The 19,903-nt window shown below is 39.5% G+C and overlaps 1 protein-coding gene and 1 non-coding gene across 3 annotated transcripts in view; one reads left to right on the top strand and one right to left on the bottom strand.

Annotated features, from left to right (window-relative positions):
* The window catches only part of RFTN2 (raftlin family member 2), an 85,511-nt gene that overhangs the window by 8,012 nt on the left and 57,596 nt on the right, over positions 1-19,903 (bottom strand). The window contains exons 8-9 of one of the 2 annotated variants that reach the window (XM_043998620.1): positions 5,624-5,702; positions 3,256-4,490 (exon numbers count right to left, since the gene is read on the bottom strand). In XM_043998620.1, coding sequence (XP_043854555.1) covers positions 4,467-4,490; positions 5,624-5,702 — 103 coding nt within the window. In that variant the 3' untranslated portion in view covers positions 3,256-4,466. Of the gene's footprint in view, positions 1-3,255; positions 4,491-5,623; positions 5,703-19,903 lie in introns of those variants that run through there. The other variant, XM_043998619.1, reaches the window with a different exon arrangement.
* Positions 219-346, top strand: LOC122752415. The gene has a single exon (XR_006356160.1). It is a non-coding gene; the product is annotated as a U6atac minor spliceosomal RNA (small nuclear RNA).

Genomic DNA, 19,903 nt, shown 5'->3' with positions numbered 1-19,903 from the left:
CTATGGTTGTCCTTCTATGAGTGGAGTAATGGTAATGTGTAGAAGAGATGTAAATAAGAGATAGAAAGGTAGAAATGACAAAATTTGGCAATGGATTTGATATATGAGGCGAGGGAGAGTGAGGAGTTGCAGATGACTCCAAGGTTGCAAGCCTGAATAACTGGGATGATGATGGTTCCCTTGACAGTAATAGGGAAGTTGGGAAGAGGGAGGGTTTGGTGTTGTATGAAAGGAGAGAAAGTTAGCATTCCCCTTGATAAGGATGGAAAAGATACTAGTGGTCTTTACAACACATATATGGTTAACACATTGCCACCTACTCTGGGGCATCTAACCAGGTTTTTATGTGGGAAAATTGGGACACTAATTCACTGTTGGTAGAATTATGAACAGATCCAACTGTTCTGGAGAACAATTTAGACCTATGCCCAAAGGGCTATAAAACTGTGCATACCCTTTGAGTCAGCAATACCACTATTAGGTCTTTATCCCAAAGAGATTTTTTTTAAAAGGGAAAAGAAACTATTTTTACAAAAATATTTATAGCAATTTTTTTTTGTGGTGGCAAAGAATTGGAAAATGAGGGTATGGCTATCAACTGGGAAACAGTTAAACAAGTTGTGTTATATGATAGTAATGGAATACTATTGTCCTATAAGAAAAGGATGATTTCAGAAAAACCTGGAAAAACTTACACAAACTGATACAAAGTAAAGTGAGCAGAACCAGGAGAACACTGGATACAATAACAGCAATATTATATGATGATCAACTGTGAATGACTTGGCTATGCTCAGCAATATGATAATACAAGACAATACCAAAGGATTCATGATGAAAAATGCTGTCCATATCCAGAGAAAGAACTGGAGTCTGAATGCAGATCAGAGCATACTGTTTTTCACTTTATTTTTTCCATGTCTTTTTTATTTTTCACAACATGTCTGTTTTTTCTTCTACAACATGATTGCACATATATAACCTAGAGATGATAATTAAATCCATGGGAGTAGATGAGATCACCAAGTGAAATAGTATAGAGTGAAAAGAGAAGACCAAGGACAGAGCCTTGATGGCTCTGTGGACATGACATGGACCAGTAGAGGAAACTGAGAATGAGCAGCTGGACAGCTAGGAGAACTGAGACAATAACATCTTGAAAACTTAGAAAGGAGATTGTATCTAGGAGAAGGAGGTAATCAGCCTTGTCAAATGCTGCAGAGAGGTCAAAAAGGATGAAGATTGAGAAAATCAGGCCATTAAATTTGGCAATTAAAAGATTATTGGACTGATGCTGAGTGAAGTGAGCAGATCCAGGAGAACACTGTCCACAGAAACAACATTGCACAATGATCAAGTGTGATTTAGCTCTTTCCAGAAATGCAACAATCCAAGACAATTACAAAGACTCATGATGGAAAATGCTTTCCACATCTAAAGAAAGAACTATAGAGTCCAAAAGTAGATTGAAGCATACTATTTTCCCTGTGTGTGTATGTGTGTGTGCTTTTCTTCCTCTTGGCTTTTCCCTTTTGTTCTGATTCTTCTTTCACAATATGACTAATATGGAAAGTTCTTTAACATGATGGTACATGTATAACCTACATCAAACTGCTTAATGTCTTAGGGAGGAGGGAGAGGGAGAGAGGGAGAAAAATTTGGAACTAAAAATCTTATAAAACTTTATCTTGAAAACTATCTTTATGTGTAATTGAAAAAATACTATCGAGGAAAAAAAAAGATCCTGGTAACTTTGTAGGGGGCAGTTTCAATTGAATTATAAGGTCAGAAGCCAGATTGCAGAAGTTTAGAAGTTTCATTATTTGAGTATATATCTTAACTTGTTTAATACATTGTAAGCTTTTTGGGGTCAGAGACCATGCCATGACTTATTTATATTTATATATCCAGTGCTTTTTACAACAAGGAATCAAAGATTTAGAAGGTTCCTCAATTGTTGCTTAGTCAAGTCTAAGAAAAATGGGAATTTATAGCAACCTTCCCCACAGATAAAGGCCTTTAGGGATGGGGATCCACCACTTCCCAAGATAGTTCAATCCACTTTGGTGTAACTCTAATGATTAAGGAGATTTCTTTTTATTATTGAGTCATTTTTCAGTCATGTCCAGCTCTTTGTGGTTTTCTTGGCAAAGATACTGGAGTGGTTTATCATTCCCTTTTCCAGTTCATTTTACAGATGAGGACACTGTAGTAGGATCAAAGACAAAAACTAAGTATGTTTCCCAAACTTTCCATTAGTTTATGATTAGCACCTAGCCCTAAATCTGCTGGACATCTAGGTGGCACAGTGGATAGAGCACCAGGTTTGAGTCAGAAAGACCTGAGTTCAAATCCAGCCTCAGATGCTTACTAACTGTGTGATTCTGGGCAAGTCACTTAACCCCGTTTGCTTTAGGTTCCTTATCTATAAAATGAGCTAGAGAAAGAAATGGTAAACTACTCCAGTATTTTTATCAAGAAAACCCCCAAATGGGCTCATGAAGAGTTGGACACAACTGCAATGACAGAACAACTAAATCTACTGGGCTGCTTGAAGGTATGATTTAATTTGGGGATAAGTGTGTCCACTATCCCCCAACCTAGTTACTTTTTTTTTTTTGGTAGATTAATTCAATCAATGCCAATTGTGCTTAATTATGTGCCTATATTTACTTCTAGGGCTCATTAGCATTAAATTCTTGCATATGGACCTGTTAGTGCCCAAAATAAGTGTGGCCTTCTTTAAGGGCTCTCTATTAGTACTCCTCCCTTCCACTCCCTTTGGGGACCATCATTCTGCTCTCCTGATTTCTTCTACTCCACGAATACGGATGGCTCACAAAAAGATGCAATCTCAGAGTTGGACAGGATCTCAGAGACCTACTCATTCAAACTCTACCGCAGCAGAACCCTCTTCAAAAAATTCCTGACAAGTAGTTATCCAGGCTATGCTCAAAGATCTCTAGTTTTTAATCCAACTAAGGTAGCATATTCCAGTTCTAATTTTTAGGAAGTTCTTTTCTCCATATGCCCAGATCAGCCTCTCTAAAATTCTACCCTGCCCCTGGGGCCAAGCAGAATAAGTGCAATTCCTTTTCCAAGTGAATCCTAGATTCCTTTTCCTTCCCCTGCCTTCTCTCCATTTATGTTAATGAATTAATGAATTGATTAATAATTAATTCATTATCATTCATTCAAAAAGTATTAAGTGCTTACTATGCTAGGCATTGTGCTAAGTGTGGGGAATAGAAAAAAACAACAATGAAACAGTTCCTGTCTTGGGAAGCTTACATTCTGTTGGCAGAAAGTAATGTTAACACAGATCAATAAATACAAAATATTTATATTCAAAATAAAAATAAAGTAGTTTTAGATGATGAGGAGTAGGGAAAGGACACTAGCAATGAGATCAGGATGGCGTTACATAGGAAGAGAACTTGAGTTGAACCTTGAAGGAGGCTAGGGAGTCTCTGAAGTGGAGGGGCTAAGGCGTGCATTGCAGGCATGGGTGCAAAGGAGCAGAAATAGGATTTGAAATGCCACATACTGGGAATAGCAAGGGGGCCAATTTGGTGAGAAGGGAGGGAGGGAGAATAAGGGAGAACACCAGGCGGTAAGCCTAGAAAGTTAGACTAGTCAGACTGTGAAGTGTTTTACATAATAGCTGGCTGGCAATTAATTATATAGTGCCTTCTGTTGGAAAAATGCTTGATACATGTTATTCCATTTGACTAGAGGAATTTGCGTTTTATGATAGAGGCAATAGGGAACTTCTTTAATATGGCCAGACCTATGCTTGAGGAATATCAGTTTGGCTGCTCTGTGGAAGATGGAGCAGAGAGGAGAGAGACTGGAGTCGGGTAGATCCATTAGGAGGCTATTGCAATAGTTCAGTTATGAGATGAGGGGGTCTGAAATAGGCTGGTGGGGCCATGAGTGGAGTGCAGGGGATGGATGCAGGAGAGGTGGTGAAGGGAGCATTAGTAAGACTTGACAATTGACAGGGATTGAGGGAAAAGAAACAATCAAGGGTGATTCAAATATTGTGAACTAGGTAAGTGGGAAAATGGTGGTGTTCTCAGCAGAAACAAGGAAGCTAGAAAGAAAGGAATATATAGCCTATTTATCAAATGTCTACAAATGAATATCCTGTGACCATCTTAAACTTTACTTTTGATATGTTATTATAGTTAAAGTTCAAAGAAGTGCATAGTGGGCTAAAAAGAACAATGAAACCGATTTCTTCTGTAAGCCACACAAGAAAATCAGTTCCACCACATATACATATATTTTTCCTATTACAACCCTCTTTATCTCTTGAAAAAGAACAAACATGAATAAACATTGAATATGCCAATTTAGGCAGATTAAACTTCCATATTTGGGGGAACATGTCTACAAAGTTCTTGTTGATACCACGTCTAGAAAGGAAGTAATACAATTTGGCATCATAACAATATGGTTTCTCAGTTTGGGATTACCATGAGTTGCTGGAAAGGAAAAGGAAGAGAACAAGTATTTATTAAACACTTATGTGCCAAGAATTGTGCTAAGCATTTTTTTTTAGTATCACTTTATTCATTTGTTTATTTAAAGCTCCCTCCCTCCCCTCCCCCCCTCCCCAGAGTTGTAAGCAATCAGTATAGATTGATTATACATGCGAAGCACTTTATAAATATTATCTCATCTGATCCTCAAAACAACCCTGATATGTCCCCATTTTATGGTTGAGGGAACGGGGCAGAAAGAGGTTAAGTAACCTGCCCTGGGCCACACGGCTAGTAAGTATCTGAGGCTGAATTTGAACTTAATTCTTCCTGATTCTAGGCCCAGCTCTCTATATTCAGTGCACCACCTGGCTGTGGGAGAGATGGCAATTTTCTATCAGAAAATGGAAATCAATATAATTCTTGCTCAGGGGAGGCAAGTAATAGTTGAGGTGATAGTATAAAGATAATGCTCTTGGGGCTATTCATAACTAAGATCAGGAACACATTTAAATAATTCGAGGGGTTAAAACTTTATGTTTCCTAATTATTGCCCCAATTCCCTCATGCCACAACTAACTTTTGGGGGACACAAAAGAAGACTTTAGATCTTTGATTTTATTGTGTGTAGGGAGCTCCTGAAGTAGAAATTTCCTCTATTAAAACAGATTACTAACATTAGCGCGAACAGTTTATATAAGTCTTGGAAAGCTGCCTATGGGCCCAGAGAGGTTAATTTGCCCAGGATTGCACAGGTAATCTATATCTGAGTTATAACTTGAGTTCACTTATTCCTGATTCTGAGGCCAGCTCTATACCCAGCATTCCATACTGCTTCTCATCTTTAACATGTTTGGGGAGGGAAGGGAACAAAATTTTATTAATGCTTACTATGTGTCAGGAACTATGCTAAGCACTTTACAAATATTATTTTGTCTCTCATGGTTGGAGAATAACTCCTTGTGAAGCCTAATTTATCTGTAGCTGCTATCAGGAAAAAGAAATGAGGGAATAAATATTAGTGGAATTTACATTGCTGTTGTGTCTGTGCTAAAATACATCTATATATAAATTTAAATAAAAATGTACATATACATATATTATATATAGAAATGTATAAAAAAATTTTAACTTACCTCTGGTGTTTGGACAGCTGAGTTCCACATAACAGGCCTTTGAAGGAATACAACCTGCTTTGTAGCCAAATTTCCTTCACTGCAAATGAAAACAGACATTAGGATTTGAGAGAGGACAGTATTCCATTGACATACCAAATTAGGATATTCATAGATTTAGAGCTGGAAGGGATATTGGAAGTCACCTAATCCTTTCTAATACCCTGTCCCCTCCCCCTCCATTTCATACATACACCTGGCCCATTTTATAAATGAGGGAACTAAGCCTTAGAGAAGTTAAGTGACTTAGAATCACAAACATAGGGGCTGCTAGGTGGCGCAGTGGATAGAGCATTGGCCCTGGATTCAGGAGGACCTGAGTTCAGATGTGACCTCAGACACTTGACACTTACTAGCTGTGTGACCCTGGGCAAGTCACTTAACCCTCATTTTATATATATATATATAAAATCACACACATAATAGATAGCAGAACCTGGATTTGAGCCCAAGTTACTTGACTCCAAATTGATAATTGAGAAAATCTTATTCTGTTATTGATTTCATTTTGTATCACTACCAACATTTGCCCAAGTCACGTTTCATTTGTCTCTAAGTTAGGTTTGGGAGTTCAGTTTTCCTGTAAATCACTCACACTGGCTGTGAGTTAAGTTTAGAAGTTCAGTTTTCCTGCTAATCACTGTTCTAGTCTTACGTCAAAGAAATCTGTTATCCTTGAAGGATGCAGAAGGATGCCAGGGCATCTGGTCTGTTATCTCTGCAACACTGGGCTGTCTTTCAAGAAAGTCTGTTTTTGCTGTGACACTAACTAGCCATGATAGGTGACTGAATCAATCAGAATTTACTAGCAAGAGGTGGATAGCCCCACATTTCCCATTTTCAGCCAATAGTATTGTCCCCCATGCCTATAATGCTTCAGACTTTGTAACCAGTCATATTGTTTCCCCCACCTGTGATTCTGCTTTTCCTATTTTGGAAATTCTTCCTTTTGTCTGTAAAAATGATCTGTTAGCTCTCATTCAGAGTCTTAGCTGACTAAGGAGGTTGAGACCAGAGTTTATGGGCAAATTCTTAATTTGCCCATAAACTGATCACACTTGGAGCTTTGTGCCTCAGTTTACTATAATTCCAATTGTAACAAAATCCTAGGGTTTTCTCCATTATGCTGCACATCTGTATGCCTTTTTAAATAAGTCTTTTCCACATTAACATATTGATTACAGAATTTTCTTGGTCTGGAATGGTATATTTATTAGTATAGGGGACTTCTGGTATGAGAAAATCTCTTCTGCCAACATTGACTGACAATGGATCTGTAACTTATAGTTTTAGATAGTTATCTGAAGAGGTTGTGACCTGCCCATAGTCACATAGCTAGTATGTGTCAGAGGCACTACTTGAAGCCAGTCTTCCTAAATCTAAGGCCAACCTTCTACCCCCATGTCATGCTGTATCTTAGTTGATGAATATGCAATAGCATATTAGATAGGCATGGAAACAATTAGAATGCATGTTCATTTAAGAGAATTCAACCACTTCGGGATTTTATCTTCAAAAGTCTTGTCATAGTCTGTCATCCTGAGTTCTTTCCTTATTCAACTATCATCATGGCAAATTATCCATTACCAAAGAGGACCAGAGGGCCGGATTCCTCTTGAAATGCTTCTCACAGTATCTCCATGGATTTGTGGGTTGGAGTGCCTGTAGCTAATGTTGCTCAGTTACAACTTTTATTATGCAAAAAGTCAAAACAAAACCCTACTATTATAGATGTCTATCTAATCCTGACCTCTTTTACTTAAAAACAAATGCAGCATTGAAATACAACCAAAAATGTGCCTAAAACTCCCACAAAATCTGAAATTGTTTAATGTTAAATAACTCCATCTTTTCTTAAATTGATTTTGATAAATATACATCCCTAATCTACTTTTAATCTGCCTTTAGGATCAGAGCCAGCAAAAGAATAAAGATAACTTTCAATTAAGCTCTTTATTTATTTATTTTGATGGAGAAAAATGTAAACTTTTATAGGGCCTTCTGAAAAGTGTACTGAAAGGGAATAGAACAGGCATTATTCCCAGGATGCATGTGTCTTAGTGAAATGTGAGATGGGAAAGAAAGTCTCAGGGGATAGGCCATCTCTTAGACCAGGGGTTCTTTATCTGGGGTCTGTGAACTTAAAAAATATTTTTTTGATAATTATATTTCAATATGATTGGTTTGTAACACTATGCATTTTATTTTATGCATTTAAAAACATTATTCAGAGAACGGGTCTATGGGTTTCACCAGACTGCTGAAGGGATCCCTGACTCAAAAAAAAAAAAAAGGAATAAGAGGCCCTGCTTTAGAGGGAGAAGTCTGGGAACAGAGTACATGAGAGGAGGATGGAACAGGACGTCTTGGCCAATGTTTCAGGATAGTGTTTGTGCTTCAGGATGAGGATTACATGAATGAGTGTCATAGAACTGGAAATTTCCAGAACAGGGGAGAAGGTATCAGAGTTCCTGAGTAGAACTAGGCCTGCCAAGATGGTGATGGTGAATATCCAGGGGGTATTTTTCTCTGTTAGCACATCCACATATATCATATCCCTGAGTGGGTAGGGTGTCCTAGGGTGAACACGGATGTTCATGGATTATTTGGTAAAGTTTCTTGATATGCCTCCACTAAATTCCTGTTTCAATGCTGCTGTATCCTAGTGTGGAGATGAACTTGGGTTCTCAAAATCTGTGTTAGCAGAGAATAAACTTTAGCAAATAAGTCTTAGCAATCTGGAAAGGTTGTGAGTAAAAACTCAGTGACTCAAGACCAATTCAGCTAAGTTTGGAAAGACTCATCCACAGAAGAGTGATCCATAGTTGACAATTTTTTTTTTTTTTGGCCACAATAACTTATCCATCAAATCAACCAAGAAGCATTTGTTAGCACTTCTTATGTGCCAGGAACTGTACTGGAAGTGCAAAGAAAGGCAAAAAAGTCTTTGTTCTCAAGGAGTTTACATTCTAATAAGGGAGATAACATAGAAATCATTACCTATAAGAGGAATCCAGAGTAAATGGGAAGTAGTAGTCTTAGAGGGACTGCACAAGCAGCTGAGGGATTAGGAAGGACCACTTGGAGGGAACAGCACTTCAGATGAGTAGTAAATGAAGCCAGGTTCTCTAAAAGTCAGAAGGGAGAAGCAAGAGCTTTCCAGGCATGGGAACAAAGGCATAGAGATGGAAGATGGAGTATTATGTGTGAGGATCAGCGAGTAGACCATTATGGATGGGTATAAAGAGCAGAAAAGTTAGGAAGGGACAGGTTATGAAGAACTTTAAATACCAAATAGAAATGTTTCAATTTGATCTTAGATGTAATAAGGAGCCACTGCAGTTTACTGAGTGGGATGTGTGGGACAGTAACATGGTCAGATATGCTCTATTTGGAAAATCACTTTGGTAAGACTATAGAGTATGGACTGGAAAGATTTGAGGAAGAGTGTTCATTTAGAATGCTATTGTAAGAGTCCAGGAGAGAGGTGATGATGGTCTGAACTAGGTGGAGGCTGACTGAATGAAGAGAAGGGAGCATACATGAGAGATGATATAGAGAAAGAAATTACAAAATTTGGCAATTGACTGGGTATGTGAAAAGATGAGAGGAGTCAAGAATGTTACCAAGGTTTTTAAAATAGTTGACTAAAAGTGGGACAGTGCCTTCTATTGAAACTATCTAATTCATGGAGGCAATGCAGTCTGTGTTCATAGAGGTAGTACCCCTGTTGATCATGTAATGAGTTTCCTGAAGAACTTAGATTTCTCTCTCTCTCTGAGGCAATCAGTTAGGTGACTTACTCAGGGTCACACAGCTAATAAGTGGCAAGTGTCTGAGGCCATATTTGAACTTAGATCCTCCTGAGTCCAAGGCCAGTGCTCTATCCACTGCACCAGCTAGCTGCTCCTAGAACTTAGATATTCTTTGTTTTTTTAATTTTTAAAATTTGTTTTTGTATTGAATAGAATTTTATTTTCCAAAATATATGTAAAACAAATTTTAACATCAATTTTTTAAAACTTTGTGTTCTAACTTCTCTTCCTCCATTCCCATCCCCCACCCACTGGAACTCAAGCAATTCAAAATAAGTTATACATGAGTAGTCATGGAAAACATTCCCACATTAGCTAGGTTGTGAGAGAAAACAGTAAAAAAACCCCAAAACTTCAGATTGAGGAATTGTCAAAGAGGAAAAAAAAATGTGTTTCTATCTGTTTTCAGACACCATCAGTTCTTTCTCTGTAGATGGGTTGCAATTTTCATAAGTACTTCAGGGTTTTTTGGATCATTGCCTTGCTGAAAATAACCACATGCTTCCCAGCAGATCATCTTATACTATTGTTGTTATTTTGTATACAGTACATTTCACTCTGCTTCAGTTCATGTAGGTCTTTCCAGGTTTTTCTGATAGTATCCTGTTCATCATAACCTGTATATAGTACCTTAAACTTGACAGAGAATTTTCTTCAATAGCCCAGCAAAGTAGGTACCATATGTTTTGCCATTATAATCAACCATCACAACTATTTCTCTCCATCCTATTCCCTTCCCATGATATTTACTCTACCTCGCCTAGTATTATCTTCCCATGTAGGAATATAAACAGTTTGATCTTTTAATATGCCTCATGAAGTCTTTTTCCTGTTTACCTTTTTAAGCTTCTCCAGGGTCTTGTATTTGAAAGTCAAATTTTCTATTCAGTTCAGGTCTTTTCATCATAAATGCCTGAAAGTCCTCTTTTTTATTGAAGCCCCATTTTTTCCTCTGAAAGATTATGATTAGTTTTGCTGGGTATGTGATTTTTGGCTGCAGTTCCAGTTCCTTTGCCCTCTGGAATATCATATTCCATGCCCTCTGGTCCTTTAATGTAGAAGCTGCTAGATCTTGCTTTATCTTTATTGGAGCTCCACAGTACTTGAATTCCTTTTTTTAGCTGCTTGCAATATTTTCTCCTTGACCTGTGAGTTCTGGAATTTGGCTATAATATTCCTGGAGGTTTTTTCCTTTTGGGATCTCTTTCAGGAGGTGATCGGTAGATTCTTTCAATTTCTATTTTAGCTTCTGCATCTAGAGTATCACGGCAATTTTCCCTGACAATCTCTTGGAGGATGGTGTCTAAGCTCTTCTTTTGGTCATGGTTTTCAGGTAGTCCAATGATTTTCAAATGATCTCTCCTGGATTTATTTTCCAGGTCAGCTGTTTTTCCAAGGAGATATTTCACACTGCCCTCTATTTTTTCATTCAATTGGATTTGCTTTACTGTGTCTTGGTTTCTCATAAGGTCACTAGCTTCCATTTGGTCAATCCTAATTCTCAGGCAATTATTTTTATCAGACAGTTTTTTAATCTCCTTTTCCATTTGGCTTTTCAAACTGTTGACTTTTTTCTCACGACTCTCCTGCATTGCTCTCATTTCTCTTTCCATTCTTTCCTCTCTTTCTCTACATCTTCCTTCTATCTCTCCTACTTTCTCTTCAAAGTCCCTTTTGAGGGCTTCCATGGCCTGAGACTAGTTCATATTTTTCTTGGAAGCTTTGGATGTTGGAGCTTTGACCCTGTTATTATCTTCTTTTTCTGAGGGTGTATCGTGGTCTACCTTTCCCCCAAAGAAGTTTTCGATGGTTTTATGCTTTCTCTGCCTACTCATCCTGGCTTACTATTTCTTGGCTTTTTACTCCTTCTTAAAGTGTAGTGCTGCTTCCAGGACACACTGTTTGTGCTACAGTGTGGCCCAGGGGGTGATTGGGCTTCTTCTCAGCCTGCCTGGCTTGTGAGTAATCACAGCCGCTTTCTCTTTGACCCGGAAACAGAAGTCTGATTGAACTCTGATTCTCTATGGTCGGAAGCTTGGCGTGCTTTTGCCCCTCCCCCACTGGGCCATCACTACTAGATTCAGCCCACTGGTTCAGACCCAGGGCGCTTTGCCCCAACTCCAGCAGATGCTGCCTCCACTTCACCCTTGCCTACTGCCGAACCCCCTCACCAGTCCGTGATCGGAGCCTCAGAAGCTGCTGGTGCGGAAGACTCTGACAGGTGCTGGAAGCACTGTCCCTGGCTAGGTCCGGACTGCTCGCTGAGCTGTTCAGCCTGATCAGTAGGTGATCAGAACTGCCCTCTTCTGCAGAGAAATAGTCTCACTCTGTTCCTTTGTGCATTAGGCTGTTCTGGGTTTTGTTTTTTTACCGCATTATTTGGGCGTGAGTGGATGGGTTTATTTGGAGCTTGTGGGAGTCACAGCCTCTCCTCCGCCATCTTGGCTCAGTCCCGAACTTATATATTCTTTTTTTTTTTTTAGTGAGGCAATTGAGGTTAAGTGACTTGCCCAGGGTCACACAGCTAGTAAGTGTTAAGTGTCTGAGGCCGGATTTGAACCCAGGCACTCCTGACTCCAGGGCCGGTGCTCTATCCACTGCACCACCTAGCTGCCCCTCTGAACTTAGATATTCTTGATACCATACATAGCTCAATTGCCCTATCTGATTGGCAGAATTTGGAGAGTATGACAGATTAGAGAATGATTTATTTCCTTAAACAAATATTCATTATTCATATGAAAACACATCAAACTATGCCACTTGCCTTTCATCTTGAAATGTGAAAAAAAAAAAAGAGTTCAATACTTATTTTTTAGGGCCTTGTTCCCACAAGTACTTTAACTTTATTGCATCACCTAATCCTAAATTCCCATGTAATTTGAGTTGGGACATCAGTCAATTTGGTTTCTCAGATAATTTAGAAAGGTCAGAATGAAGTGAAAGACAAACCTTATTTTATAATCTACATCCTGAGCTGACTTGCCCAAAACAAAAATGAATCTTGGGTGTGGGTGAAGAACATACCTTCCTGGAGTCTAAAGTCAAATTACAGACTATTAGCTCTGTGTCTATTTGGTAAAAGAATTAAATAGTCTCAGGCCAGAGGAAGGGAATTTATTTCATCCATACATTTTTCTTTTGGTGAGGCAATTGGGGTTAAGTGACTTGCCCAGGGTCACACAGCTAGTAAGTGTTAAGTTTCTGAGGCTGTATTTGAACTAGGGTCCTCCTGAATCCAGGGCCGGTGCTCTATCCACTATGCCACCTAGCTGCCCCCATCCATACATTTTTAAACTTTAAATAAATTACTACAAACTTTTCAGAAATAAGAGGTGGTCAAAGTGGTAGAAATAGAAGTTATGGGGTTGAAGGTCTTTATGGAATGTTTCAGATTCCAAAGTGTTCTGAGTTCCAAAATATTGACTTATGAACTTCAGGAATATGATCCAATTATAAGTTAAGGGCTGCCTATATTGAAGTGTTTCACAGGAAGACAAGATTTAGAATTGGAAGGGATCTTAGACATTATCAATTTTTACCCCTCATTTGAAGATAAGGAAATAGGCTCATAGTGGTAGTAAACTGATTCACTCAGTGTTCTCCTCCCCAAAAAAGGAGGTCCTTCAAAAGCCGCTTTAGTAGCATGCACAATCTCTCAAATGATTCAGCTAAAACTTCTGATATATATCTTTACCACAAATCATTTTTACCACAGAGTGGATGTAATAATTAGGCACCTGCTCTTTGCTTAAAATGCAGAAGAATGGATCCCTCCACTAACATTCTATTCAGATGCTTTACTGTGACCTTGGGGGTATCATTGGATACTCAAAGGTTGTGCCAGTAGAGTATGAGTTGTGCTTTGTGTACAGGCCTGGTGACAACTGTTGTCTGAAGGCCAGCCTAAGTACGTTCAGAGAGGCCTGAACCTTGTCCATCAGGTCTGATGATATAATTTCTGCCACAGAACTCCACAAAGATGGTCTATTAAGTGTGAAAAGATTTCTGTCTGTGACAGTGGAGGGAACAGTCATTCAGATGAAATTAAAGATCTTTTAAACTATTCATATTGAAACCATGGGCAGCTATGTGGCACAGTGGATGGAGATCAGGGCCTGGAATCTGGAAGTCCTGAGTTCAAATCTGGCCTCTCATACATATTAGCTGTGTGACCCTGGGCAAGTCACTTAACTCTGTTTGCTTCAGTCTCCTCATCTGTAAAATGAGGTGGATCCGGCCTCAGACACTTAATACTTACTAGCTGTGTGACTTGGGCAAGTCACTTAACCCCAATTGCCCTGCCCCCCCCCAAAAAAAAAACTGAGGTGGAGAAGAAAATAGCAAATCACTCCAGTATCTTTAGCCAAGAAAACCCCAAATGGGGTCACAAAGAATCGGGAATGACTGAAACGATTGAATGAAAACTGAAACCATAGTTCAGATATGATTCTGTGAAATTCTCTAGTGCAAAACTCATCCTTCTTAATGTAATGGAGTGAGGGACAATAAGTCCTGCCCCCTGATACAAAGGGGAAACTAATAGGTTTGTCTTTATGATGTGTGGATGAAATTTTCTTTTTGGTTTACAAATCTAATTTATAATATTTTCAAATCTATGGGGACTCCATGTATGTGTGTTATTACTGACACCTATTCTGAATTTGGAAAGATAAAAAACATTTATTCCTAAGGATCTAGGAACCCTGAACCCTGAAAGGGGTCCAAATATAGAAGTTAGCCACTCCATTCATTCCACTGGACTCACCCCTTTCTTCAGCACTGCCATTGGCTCTTCAGGACTACCTGGTTTAGCTGGGTCCTGCCAGTCACAAAGGAAGACAGCGATGCCTGGGATATAGGGGTAGGTAAGGAACTAGCAGCTTTGAACACTGCCTAGTGCAGCAGATAAAGAGTCAGAGAAAGAACTAGTCCTTTCTTATCGACACGCCTCCTGTCTGCTCTGCTCTTCCAAGAGATCAAAGGAGATGAAGTGAAGGGCTGTCAGTTAAAAATCTACATTCCATTTTATCTTAGTAATTTGTAGGCTCAATCATCTCTGCTGCTAAGTAACCTGACTGGATCCATTTCCAAATTTGCTCCTTAGACTTTAACTCTAACTTTCACCTTGGTTTCTTGAGGTAAAAGGGTGAGGATAGTGCTTACAAAAGGTTTACACAAGAAAACATGAACAATTACCATAGATAGTGAGAAAAAAAAGAGGAATTGTCTGGCACCTTTCCAGGGCACACTGGTGCTGAAGTGATGTTGTAATAATTTGTTAAAACATTATGGGGGCAGCTAGGTGGCGCAGTGGATAGAGCACTGGCCTTGGAGTCAGGAGTACCCGAGTTCAAATCCAGCCTCAGACACTTAACACTTACTAGCTATGTGACCCTGGGCAAGTCACTTAACCCCAATTGCCTCACTAAAAAAAACCCAACCAAACAAACAAAAAAAACCATTATGGGGGCAGCTAGATGGTGCAGTGGTTAAAGCACCGGCCCTGGATTCAGGAGTACCTGAGTTCAAGTCCGGCCTCAGACACTTAACACTTACTAGCTGTGTGACCCTGGGCAAGTTACTTAACCCCCATTGCCCTGCAAAAAAAAACCAAAAAAAAAACCAAAAACAAAACCAAAAACAAAACAAAACAAAAAAACATTATGATACTAGGGGCAGCTACGTGGCGCAGTGGATAGAGCACCGGCCCTGGAGTCAGGAGGACCTGAGTTCAAATTCAGCCTCAGACACTTGACACTTACTAGCTGTGTGACCCTGGACAAGTCAACCCCAATTGCCTCACCAAAAAAAAAATAATGATACTTTCATGGTCATGTGACTATATTTTAGTGGTTTGATATATTATCACACTGAATAACAAAGCAACAACCCTGGACCAGGGATACCTGGAAAGAAGTTATCTCAATCATGCATGGGCTCTATAATGTAAGAAATAAAAAAGGAAAATGATTCATCATGAATCCTCTGAAGCTAAGATTGGGAGCCAGCATTTACATTTTCCCAGTACCTTGAATTCTAACAGTTAAGCCTATTCTGTTGGAATAGTTTGGCCTAGCTATGTAGGAAGTCTGATCTTACCAATATAGTAATTTAAGCATTGTTAAGGAAGGCTTCTCAGAGACTCTTGTTTCTCATTGAGCCAATAATTAGGATTATTATTATTATCATAATGTTATGGGGTTGGGACATAAACTGGCCAGCTAAACTATTTGTGTTTTTTGGTTTTTTTGCAGGGCAATGAAGGTTAAGTGACTTGCCCAGGGTCACACAGCTAGTAAGTGTCAAGTGTCTGAGGCTGGATTTGAACTCAGGTCCTCCTGAATGCAGGGCCAGTGCTTTATCCACTGTGCCACCTAACTGCCCCCATGCCACCTAACTGCCCTCATGGCCAGCTAAACTAAAGAATAGACACACCTTGAGAAGTAAGGGAGATAAGCCCATTAGGCATGGCTGCTGTCTGGTTGGTCCCAGGGGACAGAGATAACTCCAGAAATCAGAATAACCACCCCTCACACAACTTCTCCCAACCCACCCCCAATAAGGGCTCAGATGATCACCCCATCTACCATCTATAAAAGCTTTTGCCTTTCTCCTTTTTGAAGAGATAGGTATCTCAGTGAATTGTTTCTGAACCATCTCTCCTTAAGAGAAGTCCTTGGCTTCTCTCTTGGTCTCCTTTCTCTAGAGCCTAAATAAAAGATTATTTTATTCTAATTGGATTTGTATGTGAGGTGTAATTCTTTAAAGAGGAATACCTAAGGAGATCCCCCCCTCCCAATTTCCCCATGACAATAATACATTTATCTCATGTTTGAAGAAGACACTACCATGTAATATCATTACCTATGTATATAGATGTGGTGGAATATGGTTAGCACATGACCAGCACAGGGCTGAGAATGATTAGCTTTCATTCTGTGGATGCTGGTTAGGTGAGGTAGGTTGTGGTCAAGATACCTCCTTTAATTTCTCCCCTGTTCAGGGTGAGTAGTGCACCCCTAACCAGGGATATATGGACATGCAGAATTCTGCATATAGGGATATGCCCTTTCAGCAACTGGACAACCAATGGGAAAACCTACATGGTTAGGAAGTCATTTTAGCACTCAGTCATCTCAAAGAAAGGACAGAGGAATACAAGAAACCTACCAGAGGTACTTCAAGAAGCCTAAATCACAGTTTGGAGATGAAGGCTCACTCATGATAAAAGGTTAACATTGGGATACTTAGAAAAGAATCCAAAAAATAACTCTCTGAAATTGGTGGGTTCCCCAAGAGAATTGTTGTGGTTCATCCTTCATTCTAGAACAGGACCAGTGACATCAGGAGGGTGACGTCTTGACTTGCACATGAATTGGATTTAACTGAGGCAGAGCTGTGCAAAGTCATCAGCCTCACTCTCTCTTCCAGAGTCATCGAGGTCCCATATCAAGACAAAAGTCAAGATGACTGGCAATGGCCAGGGTGTGGTAGATGACCTTGGCCTTGTCTTTCCCATGCCTTAGTTGGTCTGAGGTAAGGCTCATTCAATGACTAAGGACTGGGTTAAAAATTGAGACAAAACATGGTCTTATATACTGTTACAAAAATATCAATCTAGGAGGGGAAGACCCTCAACGTTTCTGGCCAGAACAGAAAGCATTTGCTATTTACATGACTTCTAAGCCACCAAAACCTAAATGATGAGCCATAGAGGCTTGGGACTGGGGGCCATTCAATGAAAGAGTGATTTGGGTTTAAAGGCTACTCAAGTATCTCCTTTTGAAACATAATGGGCTGGGGCAGCTAGGTGGCACATTAGATAAAGCACAGGCCCTGAATTCAGGAGAACCTGAGTTCAAATCCAGCTTCAACTGTTTGACACTTACTAGTTGTGTGACCCTGGGCAAGTCACTTAACCCTCATTACCCTGCCCCCCCCCCCAAAGAAAAGAAACACAATGGGCTGGTCTAAAGAATCACTAGACTCTTTTAAAACCATTTTTTTCAGAGCTATATTTCAACAAATCCTAAATGTAACTGCATAGGACAAAAAGTAAATTGTCCCAGCTTTTAGAAAAAAAATCTTGTCCACCAAATCCAAAATATTTTATAAAATATAAGCAAGCAAAAATTATATTCCTATGGACAAAGCACCCACATGTAAGGATATGGTGCCCCAAGTGGAGAGAGGGACTACATGTGGTGAGGAGCTGTAGTTGTAAGGATGAGTAAAGACTGGTGACAGAAAATTCTTCAATATAATTAATATAATGACAGAAAATTATTAATACAAAATGTAATGTTCCATGCCACTCAGAATTACAGTAATGTCTTTATATTCCTTCTCTTAAGGAATGCACTCATAGAATATCCCCTAGGGTGGTGGGTTTGCTATTCTGTTATCTCAATTAAAGATGCTTTATTCCTCAGCTGATGACTTTGATTTCAAGACTTGACACTGGGAAAACCAGTCTTCTTACTACTGGCACTTTTATTCACAAGACAAGTAGGCAAATAATCTAGGAGTAAAAGTATGCCTCATTTAATGGAAGAAAAACATTTCAGCAAAGTTATTAAATGAGTCATTTTCCTATTAACTTCCATTTAAAAGTTAAAGATGTATTGCAATAGAAAAAATTCTGGCTCTTGGTTGTGATAAAATTACACTAAAACCCATTATAATGATTTTTTTTTTTGATTGAGGCAATTGGGGGAAAGTGACTTGACCAGGGTCACACAGCTAGTGTTAAGTGTCTGAGGCCAGATTTGAACTCATGTCCTCCTGAATCTAGGGCCGGTGCTCTATCCACTGCGCTACCTTGCTACCATTATAATGAAATTTTAAAAAGAAATAGTAAAAATTTCTCATAAAACTGAAAATGTTCCAGACAATAATACTGTGTTAAATTAGACCAAATCACAATATAAAACTATCAAAAGTAAAAACATAGAACTCTTCTAGAAATTCTGGCTGAATGATTTTTTCCCCCTCATTCTACCTCACAACATTCCCACTATAGAAACAGAAATACTCATAGTTTTAATGAATTAACTATTATTTATCTGTATTTTTTTGTTGTTTCTTGGAAGGGATCTATGAGTTCATAAGTATAGAAAATTCCTAGTATAAAAATTACTTCCATTTCATCCATACTTTTATAGTCCTTGTGGCTAAACCAAGATCTGCTTTAACTATTCTCCTTCTTTTGGGTTTATCTCTTAGGCTTCTCAATCCATAGTAGCTCTCCATTGTATGTGGTGTTTTCTTCTGTTTACTCATGTCTCTAGCCTTAGTTTTCAGACTGAGACTGTGCCATAGCTGCCTTTTTGAGCATCCTTATATGCTGCAGTTAGGTCTATTGTTATCCTCTTTATAACCTGGATGTCACTACTGCTGCCTGGTCGTAGTTGTGGATAGGGAGGTTCATCCTGGTCTCTTTGTTTCCCATCTGTAAAATGAGGGAGTTCAACTAGATGGTCCCTGAGGACAGAAAAGTCTGACTCTGTATCCATGACCTTGTGATCTTTTAGCTCTTCTAACTTTTTTTTTTTTGGTGGTGAGGGCAATGAGGGTTAAGTGACTTGCCCAGGGTCACATAGCTAGTAAGTGTCAGGTGTCTGAGGCTGGATTTGAACTCAGGTCCTCCTGAATCCAGGGCCAGGGCTCTATCTACTGTGCCACCTAGCTGCCCCCTCTTTTAGCTCTTCTACCACCTTAGCCTGGAATTCAGAGCTGTGCCAGGACCTAACATTACATGTGGCCCCTTGCTTAATCCTTTCCTTACTGTGTTCTGGAAGCCCAGCTCTGGTGTCAGCCTCATCTATCTGTCTCTGCCCCTTACTTTCTCAATCAGTAGCCAAGAGTTGGCTTTGTTGCCTGTCATGGACTTCCCTAAAAAATATGGGAGATGACATGGCTTGTAAGTCCTCCAGTGGGCTCTGGGAAAGCCACTTCAATCGAGCTGTACTCAATCTTGATTTACTCATGTTGAGGACTGCATGAATATTGAAGATTGTACTTGTTTTAGGTCTTCTGAAGCACCCTCAGTCAGGTTGCCTGAACATGTCCACTCCATCTCTATTTCTATAAGTAGGTCCCTACTGGGATCTAACAGAACATTAGAGGTTAGACTGGCTTCAGGTCCATTGGAAGGCTCTGAGGAGTTCCAGGGGGTAGGTCTGGGTGCCTCTTCCTATCTCCCTCTCCTTGGACAGATACTTATTAGGGGCTGGCTTCGTCCTCTATTGTAGCTCCAAAAGACAAGGATAAAGGTCCTATTGGCTTCAGGCCCTATTTAACAGAGATTGAGTTAGACTCATCCCATTCCCACGCTCACTTACCAAACTGGTACAGTTACTGGTTTGTTTGCAGCAATTTTATGTTGTTCTGGACTGAATGGAGGAACTCAACTAGGCCCTCC

The sequence above is a fragment of the Dromiciops gliroides genome, chromosome 3 (assembly GCF_019393635.1).
Source record: "Dromiciops gliroides isolate mDroGli1 chromosome 3, mDroGli1.pri, whole genome shotgun sequence".
In the NCBI taxonomy this organism is placed as follows: domain Eukaryota; kingdom Metazoa; phylum Chordata; class Mammalia; order Microbiotheria; family Microbiotheriidae; genus Dromiciops; species Dromiciops gliroides.
The sequence above is the reverse complement of the archived record's forward strand: the minus strand, read 5'-3'. Positions and strand labels throughout refer to the sequence as shown.